Source organism: Plecotus auritus (genome assembly GCF_963455305.1).
Source record: "Plecotus auritus genome assembly, chromosome: 3".
Classification (NCBI taxonomy): Eukaryota; Metazoa; Chordata; class Mammalia; order Chiroptera; family Vespertilionidae; genus Plecotus; species Plecotus auritus.
Genome location: NC_137772.1, coordinates 164,741,075 through 164,757,913, shown reverse-complemented (window position 1 = coordinate 164,757,913; position 16,839 = coordinate 164,741,075). Strand labels below are relative to the sequence as shown.

Here is a 16,839-nt window from a genome sequence, read left to right as displayed (position 1 = left end):
CCCCTGATCGCCCCCCGCCCCACACCAATCAGGGGTGGGACTGGCTGACCAACCTCCCATGGCCCCTTCCCCAACAGCTGGTCCCCAATCGGCCCTCCCAATTGGGGTTGGGGCCCACTGGCCAATCACCTGTGGTCCCTCCCCCGAGCTGGCCTGGCCTTGATCGGGCCCCGATGGGGCGGGCCAGCCGGCCAACCTCCTGTTGTCTCCTCCTCCCAACAGGCCCAGCCCCAATCCTTCCTGATTGGGGCCGGGCTGGCCGGACCCCACCCATGCATGAATTCATGCACTGGACCTCTAGTTGTATATAGTAAATCCTCAATTTTGTGGACCTCAATTTAACAGACTTCAGACTTAATGGACAGAATTTCTAGTCCGTAAGTCATATGTGAAAATTAACACCCTGTTAATTTTAAAATGCTTTTGACCAAGATTTGTTTATAATTAAATTAAGAGGTTATTTTTTTGTTATCAATTCACTGTTATTTTTAACAAATTTTAAACAATAGGGCATATGTTGGAAAAAACACTAGTAATTTCACCACCATATATAAATATTACATATCTACAACTATAGTCTATTTTAAATCCAAGAGTGACTGTTTGTAAACAGTGTTCTTTGAATGATTAGCACGTGATCACAAAGCATCTCATTTGGTAATTGGTTCTGTTGTTGAGTGGCATGACATTTTGCAGCAGTTTTTTTAAAAAATATATTTTCATTGATTTCAGAGAGGAAGGGATGGGGAGAGAGAGAGAGAAACATCAGTGAGTAGAGAGAATCATTGACAGCTGCCTCCTGCACACCCCCTACTGGGGATAAGTCTGCAACCTGGACATGTGCCCTTGAGCGGAATTGAACCCGGCACCCTTCAGTACAAATTAATTGGGATATAACACTTTTGTCCATTCACTAAATGTCATTCAACAGTACTAATTGTTCATGATAGTCCCTCCCCACTACAGTTCAAATCTAATGATATACATCAAAGATTGTCAAACAGGCCAAGCCAGTGTGGCTCAGTGGTTGAGTGTCGTCTCATGAACCAGGAGGTCACAGTTCGATTCCCAGTGGGGCACATGCCTGGGTTTCGGGCTCAATCCCCAGGAGGGGTTGTGCAGGAGTTAGTCAACCAATGATTCTCTCTCATCACTGGTATTTCTATCTCACTCTCCTCCCTTCCTCTCTCTGAAATCAATTTTTTATAAAAAAAGATTATCAAGCAGTACAAGAATGAATCTATGTGTGGTTATTTAAAATTAAAAGCAATACCAAGGACATTACAGAGAAAATAATTTAATATATGTATATTTTTAGCACACAACTGCATAAAAAATTGAACTCTTTTCTAATAATTCTTGAAATGTACACTATATTCTCTAGCAATTATATTGAAAATTAGTAAGGTTTTGAAGTATTCTAAGTTACTTGACTTAGCTTCCAAGGCTTTTGCAAATTGCTATATCATTTAAAAATGTACTTTTATTAAATTTGTTGGTATTGATATGTCTGCACATTGGCTATATATTTTCCCTTACATCTTACTAAATATTGCAGGAAATCTCCCAAAAGTAAAAGAAGATTGTGGAATCTCCATATATTTGGGAATTTTTTCTTTGCATTGTATTTAAATGATTGTGTTTATGTTAAGTGGGTGATCTCTGCTATTGAAATCCACCCTTTTCTGAGGTTTTATACTTTTTGCATTACAGTTGATGAAAATACCTGGGCACAAGTAATTGCCTTATACCCAACGTTAGTAGAATGCATCACCTGCTCATCTTCAGAAGTCTGCTCTGCACTTAAAGAGGCACTAGTTCCCTTTAAGGATTTCATGCAGCCACCAGCATCCAAAGTTCAAAATGGAGAATCTTGACCAGCTACAATAAACTTAAAGAAGAAAGATATCTAAAGAATGTCTGCTCCTCAGTGAGTCTTCTATTAGAAGACATTTCTTACTACAAATAATTCTTGGCAGCTGTTGTTGGCCTTCTTTAAATTGTACTTACCTGAGTTCAGTAGTTCTTATTACAAGCTTACACATCAGCAAAGGCTCCTGAATGAGTATCAGTGCAAGCCTTTAATAATTAAACTGATTAGAGAGATGGTTAATACTACAGCATACCTGCTACCATATATTCAATTGGTGATTTAAAAGTGAGCTTATGTACAGTTTGTGATGTATGTGTTAATGATGTACTTTTTAAAAAGAAAGAAAAGATATTTCATTCAGTCAGATTTATTAGGCTGGTGTTTTTGCGCCCTTTTTCAAGTACAAAAGTGTACTAAAATTTTATGCAAGATGGTACTGTAACATTCCATATTATCTATAACCAGCCTTTGTAAACAAAAGGAACTGATATACTTGTGTGTATAATAAATGGTTACAGTTCTGTATAAAATAGTTGCATTTATTATTTAAAAATTTTAAATACTGCTAATGTTAAATGCTTGATGCTGTATTTATTATTAATATAAAATTGTTTGCTTACCTTTTTACTTATAATTTGCCTTCTTAAGCGGCAGATACACTCACCATATAATCATGCAGTTAGCTTAATGATTATTTTAAATGTAGTTGCTAGTCACTATTAAATCTCTGGCCAGAAAGGTCATGTGAACACAGCAGCAAATAGTTTATGATTTGCTGATTTTGCAACTCCGAAGTATAGGTTATTAACTTAATACATTGAGATATTTTGTAGCACTATGACTCCATCATACCTCATTTCTTTAAATGTCTTTTCCAGCTTTCACATAAGTATGTCTGTTTTTATATTTGCTGTCTGGATTTTAAAGACTTTGATATTTTATATTTCTACTGAGTCTCCTCCCCTCTCCCTACTCCCTCACTGACTAACAACATTTATCACTGACTTTGAATTATCACCCAGGCAACATGATTTCAGATTTCCTAAATTTTTGCCTGTAAGGTTTTGTTCATTTCAGTGCTTTGTTTTGTAATGTCTTCTCAAGAAGCAAAGTAACTATGCTGACCCACAAATATAAAATGTGTGTGTATTCTGAAACAATGAGAAATGTATTTTTGGAGATAGAGAAGCATTTAGAAGTGCAGTAAACTTTATGTCATGGAGAAAAATGCTAATTTTGTTTCACTTTCCTCTGCTAGTGAAGAAATGCTCCTGAGTATATCAACTTAACTGTTCCTTAAAAAACGGACTGACCTAGCTTACTGTATTTTTTATTTTATGGATTATATTATTATATTTTTCTTCTGAATTAAATTTTCATAATTTATGTGAAGACTCAAGGATGTTTAAAACAATTATTTTTCATAAGAAATCATAATTGTCTCAGTATTATTTTAGTGTGCTGGAAGGCCTTTGATTTTAATAGAATTTATGCCTCTCCAGCATATTTATAAAATGACGAGAAGATATTAGAATTAAGTAATGAACAAGATAAAATTGTGAGGCTATTATAATTGTGTAATTATTTAATTTGCACTATTATCTGTAAACAAGTGGCTAGATATTATTTTTAAGGGATAGAATTTTTTACATGAATTAATGAATTTCTACTTTATAATTTCATGTAAAATTAAGGTAAAATATGGCATTTTCTAGATTATATCTTCAGCATTTGTCTTAAAGTTGTAAAAATTAATTGCTCAAGCTGTTTGTTTAGTTTACTTTCTATATTTGGATATGTTAAATTGGAGATTAGAAAAATCTGCATATCACTGATAAAGCATTGAAATAGAATAACAAGAGTAGTGTACAAGTTCAGTAACATATTGCCAAGAATTTACATGAAGTAAAAATGCATCTATTCTTGAGAAATAACAGATCAATTGCAATTAGAATTGTCCTCTAGTGAAAGTTAAATATGAGTCAAAGGTATATACATATATTTATATAAATGGATTGGTTTTACTAATACTGTATTAGCTTTCAATACCAGGACCATACCCTACAGTTCAAAACACAAATATGGTGAATGTGTAAATACCATATAATATAGTGATCAGTGGCCATCTTAATGTCAGGCAAGCTGGGCCACCCCCCTTGATGGTATATTTGACAGGTTTTTCCTCACAGAAGATCTCTCACCACTCCCAGGAGTCACTACTAGTAATTAATTCCCTTAAGTCAAGCATACTTCTAGGCTAAAATATCCTGATTCCTGGGAGGTTAACCCTTCTCTTGTTGGTGTGAATTGGGTTCTTCAGTGACTAGAAGAACTGGGCTATGTGAGATTACTACATGCTAGGAGATTCAAAAAGGAAGTTGCTAAAGCTAAGATCATTTTATAGGACATTTAAGACTATGATTAGTCCATGAAACAGTAGTAAAAATGTTCTTTGGGATACATATTATAATTACAATGAGTTTTAAGCCTCACATAATCATTTTTTGTCACTGACGGTACCTTTTTTTATTGTTTTTTTGTTCATCCTAACCCAAAGATATTTTTTCATTGATTTTTAGAGAAAGTGGAAGGGAGGGGGAGAGATAGAAACATTGATGTGAGAGAGAGACATCAATTGGTTGCCTCCTGCACACACCCCAACCAGGGCCAGGGATCAAGCCTGCAACAGAGGTACGTGCCCTTGACCAGAATCATTCCTTCGGTCCCAGGGATGATGATCTATCCACTGAGCCAAACCAACTAGGACAGTGCCTTTCTTATATATAGATTGCTGGAAAACAGATATCTAACAATTGAATTAAAATCCTTTTCTGACTTTTTTCCGTTATAAAAAAAATTTTTTTAACTTGGAATAGTCTACTTTTTAGTTTCCTATAAAGCTGCCACTACCAAAGAGGAGAAGAACAAGTCATTTTGTAGTGTCTTATTTTGTACTCCTTTATAACTAGTGATAACTAAAAGTTCTGTTAATTTTACTGTATACATTTGTAACATTTACTTATTAGGAGCTTGTAGGAGCCAAAAGAAAAAGAAAATGCATGAAAGTCTGCCTTAGAATCACTTTTTACTTGATTTCATTTTTTAATTTTATTAACAGCTATATTGTTTACCTGTTTTTCCCCTATATGATTATTGATTCAACTCTTGCTATATTCCTTAAATTATGTTACACTAGATGGAAGAGGTGAGCAATTAAACATATATATTTTATTCTGAAGAATAGCATATACTTAATATTATAATAGGTTACTTGTCCTTTCTCAATATAACTTGAAAGTATTTTGTTCATTGTCACAATTTGGAATCACTGGTCCCAGGCAACCATTTGGCCAAAGGGTCCATTGAGAAACAGAATAAAATGGCTTAAATTATTGAAGTGTTAGCAAACAACTCAAAAGTATTAATGAGGTTGTCATTATTACACTCATGTTAATGAAAAACAGTGTAGTAATATAATGACTAATATATTCTTCTCAAGTGTAGAATAATTAAGATGGGCAACCAGATCCTCGAAAAAGACTGCTGCAGGTGAAGTCTGTCTAGCGAAGGCAGAATACTTTCAGGAACTCACCCACCTGTGATTGCTATAGATATTAATAGTGGAGATTTAGAAGCCCTGGAATGAATTGATGTCCAGGCCAAGAATATTGTGAACTTCTGGTTTTTAATAGAAAATGACCATAGCTGAAAGCATTGCCAGCAGCCTAGTATGCATTATGCTTAATGCATTTGACATTTTGGCAGATATGCTGTTCTTGTGTATAGTGCCACCCTTTAACTATGTTTAGAGTTGTTGGGTTGCATTTATCTACATTTTTAGAGTGAATTTTGCTTTTTTATTTAAACTACCATTCATAGAATGAATGAGTGGGAGTTTATAACACATGGTGTGTTACCAATTTATATATTATGGGAAAGCAGTTTTTAATACTTCAGAAACCCTGAATTAAAATTTTTGTATCTCTGGCAAGTAGACTAGTGCTTTCAATTTGAATGAAAAGTATTTCTAGATTGGGAAAAAAAACTTTATCTGTTTTTTAATTTATGTAAAAACTATTTCAGAGGAGTTAAATATCCATGTTTACATATCTGGTAAGTTTGAATGCCCAGGCAGTGTTGGCTGTTTTTAAAGGAGCATGTAGTCATTCCTTTGGTGAATATAAATATTCTTATTAGTCTTGACTGTGAAGCAGCAAGGAACAGAGACTCTGCCTCTTTTTAATGTTAGGCATGTTAACTTTTCGAAACCTTTGTTTTCTAATCTTTAAAACAGAGATGACAGTGAGTTCTCATGAATTCTTTAGAGGAAAAATACATAGTTTGAATTTAGAGTTGATTTTACATTATTAAGGTAGTTATCTTCAAGTTATTTGATAATTTATTACTATATCCTAATTGAGACCTTTGACTATTTTTCTCCCCCTTTCTCCTGCATCAGTTTCTTCCCTTCTCTTTCCTATTTATTTATTTATTTATTTATTTATTTATTTATGTATGTATTTATAAAAGTTTATTGATTTCTAGAGAGAGGAAGGGAGAAGAGAAACATTGATATGAGAGCATAACATTGATCCGCTGCCTCCTGCACACCCCCTACTGGGGATCATGCCCACAACCCAGGCATGTGCCCTGACTGGGAATCGAACTGGCAGTCCTTCGGTCAATGGGATAACACCCAACCATCTGGACCACATCGGCCAGAGTCAAGTTAAAATAATTTGTGACTAGAGCTCCTACTATCTTTCTGAATCCACAGGATTCAGCAGTGAGGATGCCCACAAAATGGGATGCTATAAATAAGAATTCAGCAGCTAAACTTGGAATAATCATGTCTTTTCTGTTATGTGGATAGGGAGATCATAGCACTTTTCTTAAAAGGGAAATGAGCTTACATTAAGTTTTTTTTTCCTTTTGTTTTTTTTTGTTTGTTTGTTTGTTTTGTCTTTGCAGGCAGATTCTTTGAGTTATTTTAGACTTACATGATATAAAGAGGACATGATAGCATATTATCCATGTATTTCAGCTGTTTCTGGTTTTCTGTTACAAAACAGTATTCTTTTTATAGAAGACCTAGAATGTTATAGTATTCTCTTCAGGTCTTTCCAGGGTGTATTTGGTAACCATGTGCTTGGTGCTTACAGTGATACAGAGGTCAGCTCAAACATTCCTGATTACACTGTGAGACAAGAAAAAGGAAATTATTGTACCCTTGAGTTTTGATGCCATTTTCAATTACTGCAAATTTAATTACATTGTTTTATTTTAAACAACATTTGATAAATAGTGCAGGAAAGATCAAAACCATAACATTATTTGGGTAATGACTACAATATAACAACTGCTGCTTTCTGTGAAATTTACTAGATATGAGAAAATTTCCAACGCTATAATATTATAATCTTAGTCTTTTTATCTAGCAAAATAAAATAAAGTATTAGGCTTCAGACCCAACTGTGCAAATTGCATTTGCTTTTCTGCTTTTACTACTTCTGTGTCATAATTTTAACATATAACATACAGCTTCTGTCTCTTAAAGCAGTTACCCATATGATGTTTATGCCAGACTGGATATATTTATCTAATTTGTTGAGTTTCTTTTTTTAGCTCCCAGTGCAGTTCTTAAAAGTAATATTGCTGTTGTTACACTTCCTCTTTGCACTTTTTATGTTGTTGAGATGTACCAGTTACATATTATGATCATGAGTCTCTTGGCCTTAAACCCAGATTTTCTTTGTGGCCTAGGATAGATTTTTCACAAAAACTGTGAGTTCCTGGCCGGAATGGCTTAGTCCTTGAGTGTCAACCTATGAACCAGGAGGTCACAGTTTGATTCCTGGTCAGGGCACATGCCCGGATTTTAGGTTCAATCCCCAGTAGAGGGTGTGCAGGAGGCAGCCTATTGGTGATTCTCATTATTGATGTTTCTATCTCTCCCTCTGCCTTCCTCTCTCTGAAATCAATAAAAACATTTTTTAAAACCTATATAGTTGTAGCTGTGATTGTATAGATCCTTAAATTGCTTTACAGTTCCACTCTGCATGACTTCAGATTTTTTAAAATTATGTCCTAGCAGTGCTAGTTTTCTCAGTATAACTAAAAATCATAACCACTTTGAGAATTTACTTCCAGATATGATAAATGACTCACTTTTTCTTTAATGTACTTTGTGTTTGCTTTCTCATCCCCATTAGGTTCAACACATCAGTGATACCCCACATCATTGAATCTGTTTAACAGACTTTATAATTAATTCAAATATGTTTAGGATGGTTTACATATGCTGTCAATTGGGGAAAACTTTTCTAAAATAGAATAAGGAAGGTGTGTTTTTGAGAGATTTATTGAAACTATTAATATATAAAGTGAAAATAATAAAAACAGGAATATTATGAAATATCTTTATCTCAGCAGTTTGGAAAGTAGATTTAGAACTTTGTGTAAAAATTCTAGGTCAAAAAATGTTGAACTTAAAAAATTCTAGGTCAGGTAAAAACAGTTCTCAAGTGGACTAGATTCTTATAATCATTTCTTTTGTTTTACAAGCACTCCTATGTATTTTTAACTTAGTGAGGCTTATTTTAAGACTGCCTGTTTATAGCAAGACCATACTTCTATCTCTCAAAGAAAAATTGTTTTAATATTTTTTACACAACTATTTCTATGAATAGATGTTGAGACAAATACACTTGAACATAACAAAGAACTTCAAATACTGTAAAGAAGATACTTGTCTAATGACTATGACCTCCAGAGCTGTATTGGGTTTTTATTATTGGTCCAGGACAGTTTAAAATAGCAAGTTAGTTAACCTGTTTTTCTTTCCTCATGTAAAAGGGAGTTAATAGTAGTGTTTAACTCATATAGTTTTTTATTAAGATTTAAAAAGCAGTGTGATAAAGTACTGTCCCTAGCCCATGGTAACTGCTAGGTGGGTGTTACATAAATAAAATACACTTCTGGTACATATCATTCAAAAATGGGCAAAAACATGAAGAGATTCATGCAATAGGCCTTCTTTCCCTTGGCTTCCAGCACCAGTTTTCCTCTGGCACCTGGGACCCATGCCTTTGCACCGGCTGGAGTCTGCCTTCTTTGTCTTCGCTGCAGACTCCGGAGTCTGCAGTCTTCGTCTTCGCTGCGGGGCCGGAGTGCTGCTCCTGTAGATCCCCTCACCCCCTTGCCCTCCCTCTCATAGCAGGCATCCTGCCCCGGCAGGCCATTCTGCGCCTTGAGCAGCTGGGTGGCCGCCATCTTTGTCCTTCTAATTTGCATATTCCCTCCTGATTGGCTGGTGGGCGTAGCAGAGGTACGGTCAGTTTACATGTTTGTCTATTAAGTTTTTTTTGCATTTTACTGGGGACAAGCAATGCAGGTTAAGAATCTGCTATATGCTCATAATTGTGTCTTTGCTTTGTTGACAAAAGTCAGTAGGAGTGCTCAGGTGTATATAGCTAGTAAACACAAGATTGTATATAAGTATTCCTGTCATCATCATTTTAGCTCCTATCAGGTGTTAGGCATTGAGTTACTCTCTGCCCTTAGGGAGTTTACAGTTTTGCAAGGAATATAAGACCGTAAATGTGCAAAGTACTGTGGAAGACAAGCACAGATTAAACCCTATCTAATAAAAGAGTAATATGCAAATTAACCACATATCCACTACACCCACAAGCCACACCCACCAGCCAATCAGGAGCGAGTATGCAAATTAACCCAACCAAGATGGCTGTGGCCACGGAGAGAGCAAGAGGCTTGGGTTTCCCCGGTAATTGAGGAAGCCAAGCTTTCCGCCTGCCCTGGCCTGCCTTGGCCTTCGCTTAAGGCTACAAAGTTTCAATTATAGAAGATAAATAAATCCCAACAGAAATGGCTGTGGCTCCGCTCAAAGCTACAAAGCTTGAATTATAGAAGATAAATAAATCCCAGATACCAGGGCCTCCGTTTGGGTTGCCGGGGGTGTGGCCAGCCTGCAAACCACCAGAGGCCCCTCACCCAGGCCACCCCATGCCCCAAGGAAACCCCCACCCTGATATGGGACACCCTTCAGGGCAAACCAGCTGGCCCCCACCCATGCACCAGGCCTCTATCCTATCTAATAAAAGAGTAATATGCAAATTGACCATCACTCCAACACACAAGATGGCTTCCCCATGTGGTCAACGATGACTGACCCTATGTGGACACAAGATGGCCACCACAAGATGGCCAGCAGGGGAAGGACCAGGTCTGCAAGGGAGGGCAGTTGTGGGCGATCAGGCCAGCAGGGAGGGCAGTTGGGGGCGATCAAGCATGTGGGGGAGGGCAGTTAGGGGTGACCAGGCTGGCAGAGGAGGGAAGTTGGGGGTGACTGGTCCTGCAGGGAAGGGCAGTTGTGGGGGACCCAGGCCTGCAGGGGAGGGCAGTTAGGGGCATACAGGCTGGCAGGGGAGCAGTTAGGCATCAATCAGGCTGGCAGGGGAGTGGTTAGGGGGTGATCAGGCTGGCAGGCAGAAGTGGTTAGGGGCAATCAGGAAGGTAGGCAGGTGAGCAGTTGGGAGCCAGCAGTCCTGGACTGTGAGAGGGATGTCCGACTGCCCGTTTAGGCCCAATCCTACCTGGATCGGGCCTAAACGGGCAGTTGGACATCCTTCGAGGGGTCCCAGATTGGAGAGGGTGCAGGCTGGGCTGAGGGACACCCCCCCCCCCAATGCACGAATTTTGTGCACTGGGCCTCTAGTGTGATTATAAAATAGAGAACTTGAGCCTAGTCCTCTGTGGTTCAGTTTAATACTTAATGTTAATATAAAGAAGGAAAATCAATAAAGAAATGAAAAGGCTTAGTGGCGGAGACAGAACTTACAGTGGGCCTTGATGGCAAGGTAGATTTTGGATGGTTCCAAAGGATGTTGCAGGATATTTCAGGTAAAGACAATGTGAGCAAGGCATATCTAAAATATGAGGAAACTGATAGTACATTTTGGTATGTGTACCAGTGAGGAATTGAGGCCCATTCATGAAATTCCTTGAAAGCCAAGCAGAAGTAGTTTAGGTTTGAGATGGCAGGAGTTTGGAGTGATGATTTTTAGGTGTCAATTATGAAACTAAGGAACATAAACTTGCAGTTATAAGATGGAGTGGAGGGACTACAAATAGGAAGCTGTTGCAATTTTCCTGCTATGAAGGATTTATTAGCTGCAGGTGGTCACATTTGGAGAGGATGCTTAGATTCTGGAAATTAAGGGCACAGAAAAATAAAGATAACAGCACATTGTGTCTGGATGATGAGTGCATTGGTGTCAACACTGTCAAAAACAGGTTAATTGTGGAAATGAATCTGATACAGTTAAAGTAGTGTCATGATTAAGTTTAGTTGAAAACTTATTGCTATAATGTATCTGTATACTGTAGACCAAACAATTGTTTAAGGACCATTTGAAAATCTGAACCACTACAACAGTTGACATTTGCTATGGTGCAGGTTAGTGTGTGGTCCACTGTGCAGTGAAGGAGCAGTGAGGGGTGATGTCCTGGCCGCCCAATCATTGCTTATCGGGACAGGGTGGTGTGAATTATAATGAAACTACTGGTGAAGTTTCTACAGATTTTGTGGTAAGCATCATTGTGATGCACAGTTGAGTTTGCTTCATCAAATAAAGCATTTAATTTCAACTGTGTTCTATATACACATAAAAATAAATACATAAATATTGTTAATTGGAAATAGTTAAAAGATACAACATCCCAGGCAAACTACCTTTATATGAATAAGCATAACATGAGATGTGTCACTGGACATGTTTTTTTTTTCTTAATTTGCATACTATATATTTATTTTGAAACATGTTAGGCAGGATGCTTTTTAACTTGAAAACTTGTTCTTCAGAAACTATTCTGTCACCAATACCAAATAGAATAGAAGGGAAAAGACAGTGTTAGGTAATCTTTAATTTGCAGCAAGTCTCTTGGCCAAGAGGATCTATTATTAAACACCAGAGGCCTGGTACACGAAAATTGTGCATCAGGGGGGTGAGCGGGGAGTCCCTCAGCCTGGCCTGTGCCCTCTCACAGTCCGGGAGCCCTCAGGATGTCTGACGGCTTAGGCCCGCTGTGAGGAGTGGGCCTAAGCCGGCAGTTGACATCCTTAGCGCTACCGAGGAGGCGAGAGAGGCTCCTGCCACCGTGCTCACCAGTCGAGAGCCCAGCTTCTGGCGTGATGACCACCAGGGGGCAACTCCTGCACTGAGCGTCTGCCCCCTGGTGGTCAGTGCGCATCATAGCGACTGGTCGTTCTGCCATTCGGTTGATTTACATATTAGCCTTTTATTATATAGGATTATATTGTGCTGGTTTAAGGGGAAAATCTTACTTTTCCAAAAATGAGTTACACATGGATGCCCCTTTATGTGTTATTGCCAGATTGTGGAGTCTGCACTTTAGCCCTCAGGCTTCCAGGAAAGGGTCCAAGTCTCTGCCCAAGTGGGAACCTCCCTTACCCCGCCCCAATTCCTCCATCCCTTCCTTTTGTTAAGTGCAGCCCGGTTTTCAGGAGCCTGATGACTAATAGGATTGCCAGATTTCGAAGATAAAAATACAGGACACCCAGTTAAATTAGTAGTACAGGGGGGAACACAAATACTAAAAAACTATTTGTTTATCTCATATTTGAACTTAACTGGACGTTCTGAATTTTAGACAACCCCTGCTTACTTTTTTTTTTCTTAATATATATTTTATCGATTTTTTACAGAGAGGAAGGGAGAGGGATAGAGAGAAACATCGATGAGAGAGAAACATCGACCAGCTGCCTCCTGCACACCTCCTACTGGGGATATGCCTGCAACCAAGGTACATGACCTTGACGGGAATCGAACCTGGGACCTCTCAGTCTGCAGCCGGACAGCCAAACCAGTCAGGGTACCCGTGCTTACTTTTTCTTTAAAACAATTTAACTTAAGACAAAACTTCCTAAATGGGAGGCAAAAAGTAACTTCTCTGGGCCAGCAGCAGACCTGGCTCAGGGCAATCGACCTTCTCCCAAACTTGGCCTTTAAGAAAAAAAAGGCAACCCCTAAATCCCGGCGCCTGCGCACTAAAGCGAGCGCGCGGCCGCTTTCCCGCCGCTTTTATGCGGAATGGAGCGCCTGGGCCACGCCGCGGGGTGGGGCACAAGTGGCCGTGCCCTCGCCGGATGGGAAACGAGGTGCCGGAAACTTGAAACCCCACAGAGTACAACGTGTCCACTTAGACGGCGGTGAGTGCCGCCATTTTCTTTGCGGGCAAGGACCGGGAGCAGTTAGGGGCCTCATTTTGTGCCGTTAAGCGGATGGGGTGGGGGCATGGCCCGCGGCCTCAGCACTTTGGCGCGTAGAATTAGGGTCCCCGCTTTTGGGACTGACTTCTAGTGACACGTCGAGGCTTGCCCAGGTGGCGGGAGGGACGCCGCCTCGGCCCCGGATGTAAGATGGCGGCGCGGGGGCGGGGTCCGGACGGTCACGTGCCGGGAGCCGAGCGCGAGCCTCCTTAAGGCATCTCTACGGTCCGCCCGGGCGCACTGGAGCCGCGGAGCGCGAGGCGGGCTGGTTGCCGCGGAATCGCCGCCCGGCCGGCCCGCTTTCAGTTTTACGGGTTTTGTTCCTTTTATTCTCGCCTCCTGCAGAGTGCACGGTATTACTCCGAGGGTCCTGGGGGCGTGTGGCTGGGGACGTCCGGGCTGTGGCTGCATTTCTCACCGTGGCGCCTCGGCGAGAAGCGCCCCGGGCGTTCACCCGCGCGGAGAGCCGGCCGGGTGGCGGGTGTGGGCAGCGTGGTGCTGGAGGAGGGAGGGAACCGGCCGCCGCCCAGCCCCCACGGTAGGCTCGGGGCGGGAGGGGCGGGGGCGGCGCTGCCCGGAGACGTGGCGGGAGCGCGGCGGGACGCCCCGGAGCTCCCAGCGGGCAGAGCGCGGGAACGCTGCTGACGGCCTCGGGAACCGTCGGATCCCGTCGGCGTCGGCTACGTTCCGGCAGCCTAGTTCCTGCTTTTCCGTGGCTCTGGGGCGCTCCCCTCGGGGCCGGGGAGGGAGCTGCCCCCTCCAGGACCCCCGCACCTTTCCTGTGTCCCAGGCGGCCGATTACGAGGCGGAGCCCGCCCCGCCCCACCGGTGATCCCGGGGCTGGGCGGGGAAGGGCTGGGCGCCCGTCGGACGGCGGCGGAGAAGGACGAGGAGCGCCGCGCCGCCTCGCTGGCCAGCTGGGTGCTGCCGCCTAGACACCATGGCCCTGGCTGAGGTAGTAGTTTGTGCTGTTGGTCGGGTTGTGACATTGCCCGCTGTGGAGATAACTGCGCAAGCTACTGCCTTGCTAGTGCTGGTGACGCTCAGCGCGCGGAGGACAATGGCTGGGGGTCCCCTTTGTTTTCCGGGAGCGGGGACCGCCCGGGAGCCCGGCGCCGGCCGCACGGGGACCGTTAGTTCCACTGGGTCCCGGGCGGGAGAGGGTCGCGGGAGGGGTGGACGGGCCGTTTTTAAAGCGGGGAAAGCCTTCGGGTTCGCTCTTTTACTCTTGGAGAGAAATTGTGTAAGAGAATGACGCACAACTTATCCACCCTCAAGTATTTCAGCTCTTGCAGTAGTTGATGCTGGATTTAGTTTGTAACTTCCACTTCATGCTTTAAGTTGGAACTGTCCTCTCCTGCAGAACCGGCACTGGGAGCAGAATAGTAGACCCATTAATTATAAAGTTTATGCCTTAAAATATTTTTAAGTCTGGCTTTTTGATATGTTCCCTCGGTAAATTTAAGAGTTTTTAAAATGTAATCCTGAAGCAATGAACGTTTCTATTTAAACTTTGTTTGCAACTCCTCGAATGAGAAGATTGAATTTATAGTTAAATGCACTATTGAGTTTTTTTTTAATAAGGCAAATAAATTCTTTCTACATTGTGCTGTGTGTGTGTGTTTTTTTTGTTTTTTTTTTTTTTAGTTTGGGGGCTCAAATTCTGATGGTGTGGTGGGGTTTTTCAAGAAAGTTTAAATTGGATAGCTAATGGAATTACTTCATATTTTAAATACCCCGAAGTCTGGGTGGAAAAGAAGATAATTGTATTTTTAAAATTTTAATTTCATGAGGTACGTCAGTTGTAAATGTTAGTACTTAAACTGTTCCGGTTTTGATTTGTGCAAACTATAGGTCTGAATGTAATGGAGTCACAAACAATTGTCTGTGGTTTAATTTTTGATGCTTAATTGAAAAAGCAGTTCTCTACTAAGGATAAGGCACATTTAAGAAAAACTTTAAAAACCAGCAGAATCCTTTAGTAGGAGTCTGATGCTTTTGTAATTCAAAAGTGATCTAATGAGTGTGCCTTGATTTGGTCTGCTTTAGCTTTGAGCCATAACCTTATCTGATCTCATCTGGATGGTGCTGCCTCTTAGCAAAGAAGCTTTTATGTTGAATCTTAAAATGCAGGCAGTACTTGAATATTGGCTCTTTGAGCTTCCTTTTATTGATATAAAAGCAAAATAAATTCAGGACTTTATTAAGTGCCAGTTCTTTTAAACGATGGAAATCATAGGGTGCTATTTCAAATCTTGATTTATGGAGAAATAATCATAACATCCTAATTGTATTCTAATAACTTCCATTTTTAAAACATTCAGCCAATCAAGTTAATCTTAACTAACAGGTCGTTTTCTTTCCCACTACACTGTTTAACATTTTATAAGACGATCAGCAGTTGTTAATCTTTACCTCAGTATTACAGATTCCTCCAATAACTTCCTGAACTTCAATTGATCAATAGATAGGAAACTGTTAAACAGATAAAGTATAGTTTCTCCTCAGCTTTTAAAGTAAATTTCATTCAAAATTCTATTGCCCACATAGTAGGAACATTTTTGAGTGTTTTAATAACTCCATGTTATTCTAATTTGCTGAGTTGCAAAATACTTCCACTGCCCGCATGTTTTTAGTACCATATTTCTATGTCTGCTTTAATCCCCAATCTTAAAAATGTATCAGCCTTCCACCTTTACATTACTTCACACACTGGTGAAGATTACGTACTGCACATTTTTACTGTTGACAGTTTGCTATAAGGAATTTTGTCTTATCAAAAGTATATAGCTTTCCAATCTTGGTTTTTCCAATATTTATTTGGCACAATGAACTTTTTTTCTGTAAAGACCAATCATTTAATTAATTTGTATCAGCAAAACACCACTAATATGAAAGAATACGGCAGTATTTTGGGTGCCCTCAAGCACCAAAGGAAAGCTGGGTTACAGTAATGACATTTCAATGTCATCCTCAATTATTGGAAATATAGATGTTACTGTATATGGGACTTCTGGAGACTAGTCTTGGGGAACATAGTTTTGCTTCAGTGCCCCAAAATGAGAGTTCCTGATTGTTAATCTTATATATAAAAATGTTATAAGCTTTTTAAATGTCCTTTTGGCAGGTAGGCAGGAGTGACCAGAAATGCACTCAGGACATACTGGTCTTGTGGAGTAGCCCCAAAAGAATTCTTACCACAGGAACCTGACAGCAGAGTTGAGCTCAGTGTATGGGAACAAGGGACCAAGAAAGCTGTGAGGTTTTTTCATAACTACATTCTCTTCACCAATGGTACATTACACCCCACTTCCGCAGTGAAGAAACCCGACAAAGAAGGTACTGTTATTCTACTTCCCCCACTGAATATTCCTCTCTAATTTCTGCACTAAAAGGAAAATAGGACAATTGTCTTCCAAAGTGAGTTAGGACAGACCTGATCTGGGTGGCTGAAATGGTTGAGCATCGTCCCCTGCACCAAAAGGTTGCAGGTTCAATTCCTTGTTGGTACATGCCCAGGTTGTGGGTTCAGTCCCCAGTGGGAGGCAGCCGATGGATGTTTTGTACATTGATGTTTCTCCCTCTCCCTCTCTCAAATCAATAAAAACATATTAAAAATGAGGACAGGTTGGTAATACGTCTATTGTCATAAAGT

General features: G+C 40.5%; 1 protein-coding gene across 4 annotated transcripts in view; it reads left to right on the top strand.

Moving 5' to 3' along the window:
• MON2 (MON2 homolog, regulator of endosome-to-Golgi trafficking) overlaps nt 1–3,265 on the top strand; it is a 125,608-nt gene extending 122,343 nt beyond the window's left edge. For all 4 annotated transcript variants that reach the window (XM_080659850.1, XM_080659849.1, XM_080659852.1 and 1 more), the window contains one exon: nt 1,714–3,265. In XM_080659850.1, coding sequence (XP_080515976.1) covers nt 1,714–1,877 — 164 coding nt within the window. In that variant the 3' untranslated portion in view covers nt 1,878–3,265. The remainder of the gene's footprint in view (nt 1–1,713) is intronic.
• The last annotated feature ends 13,574 nt before the right edge of the window (nt 3,266–16,839 follow it).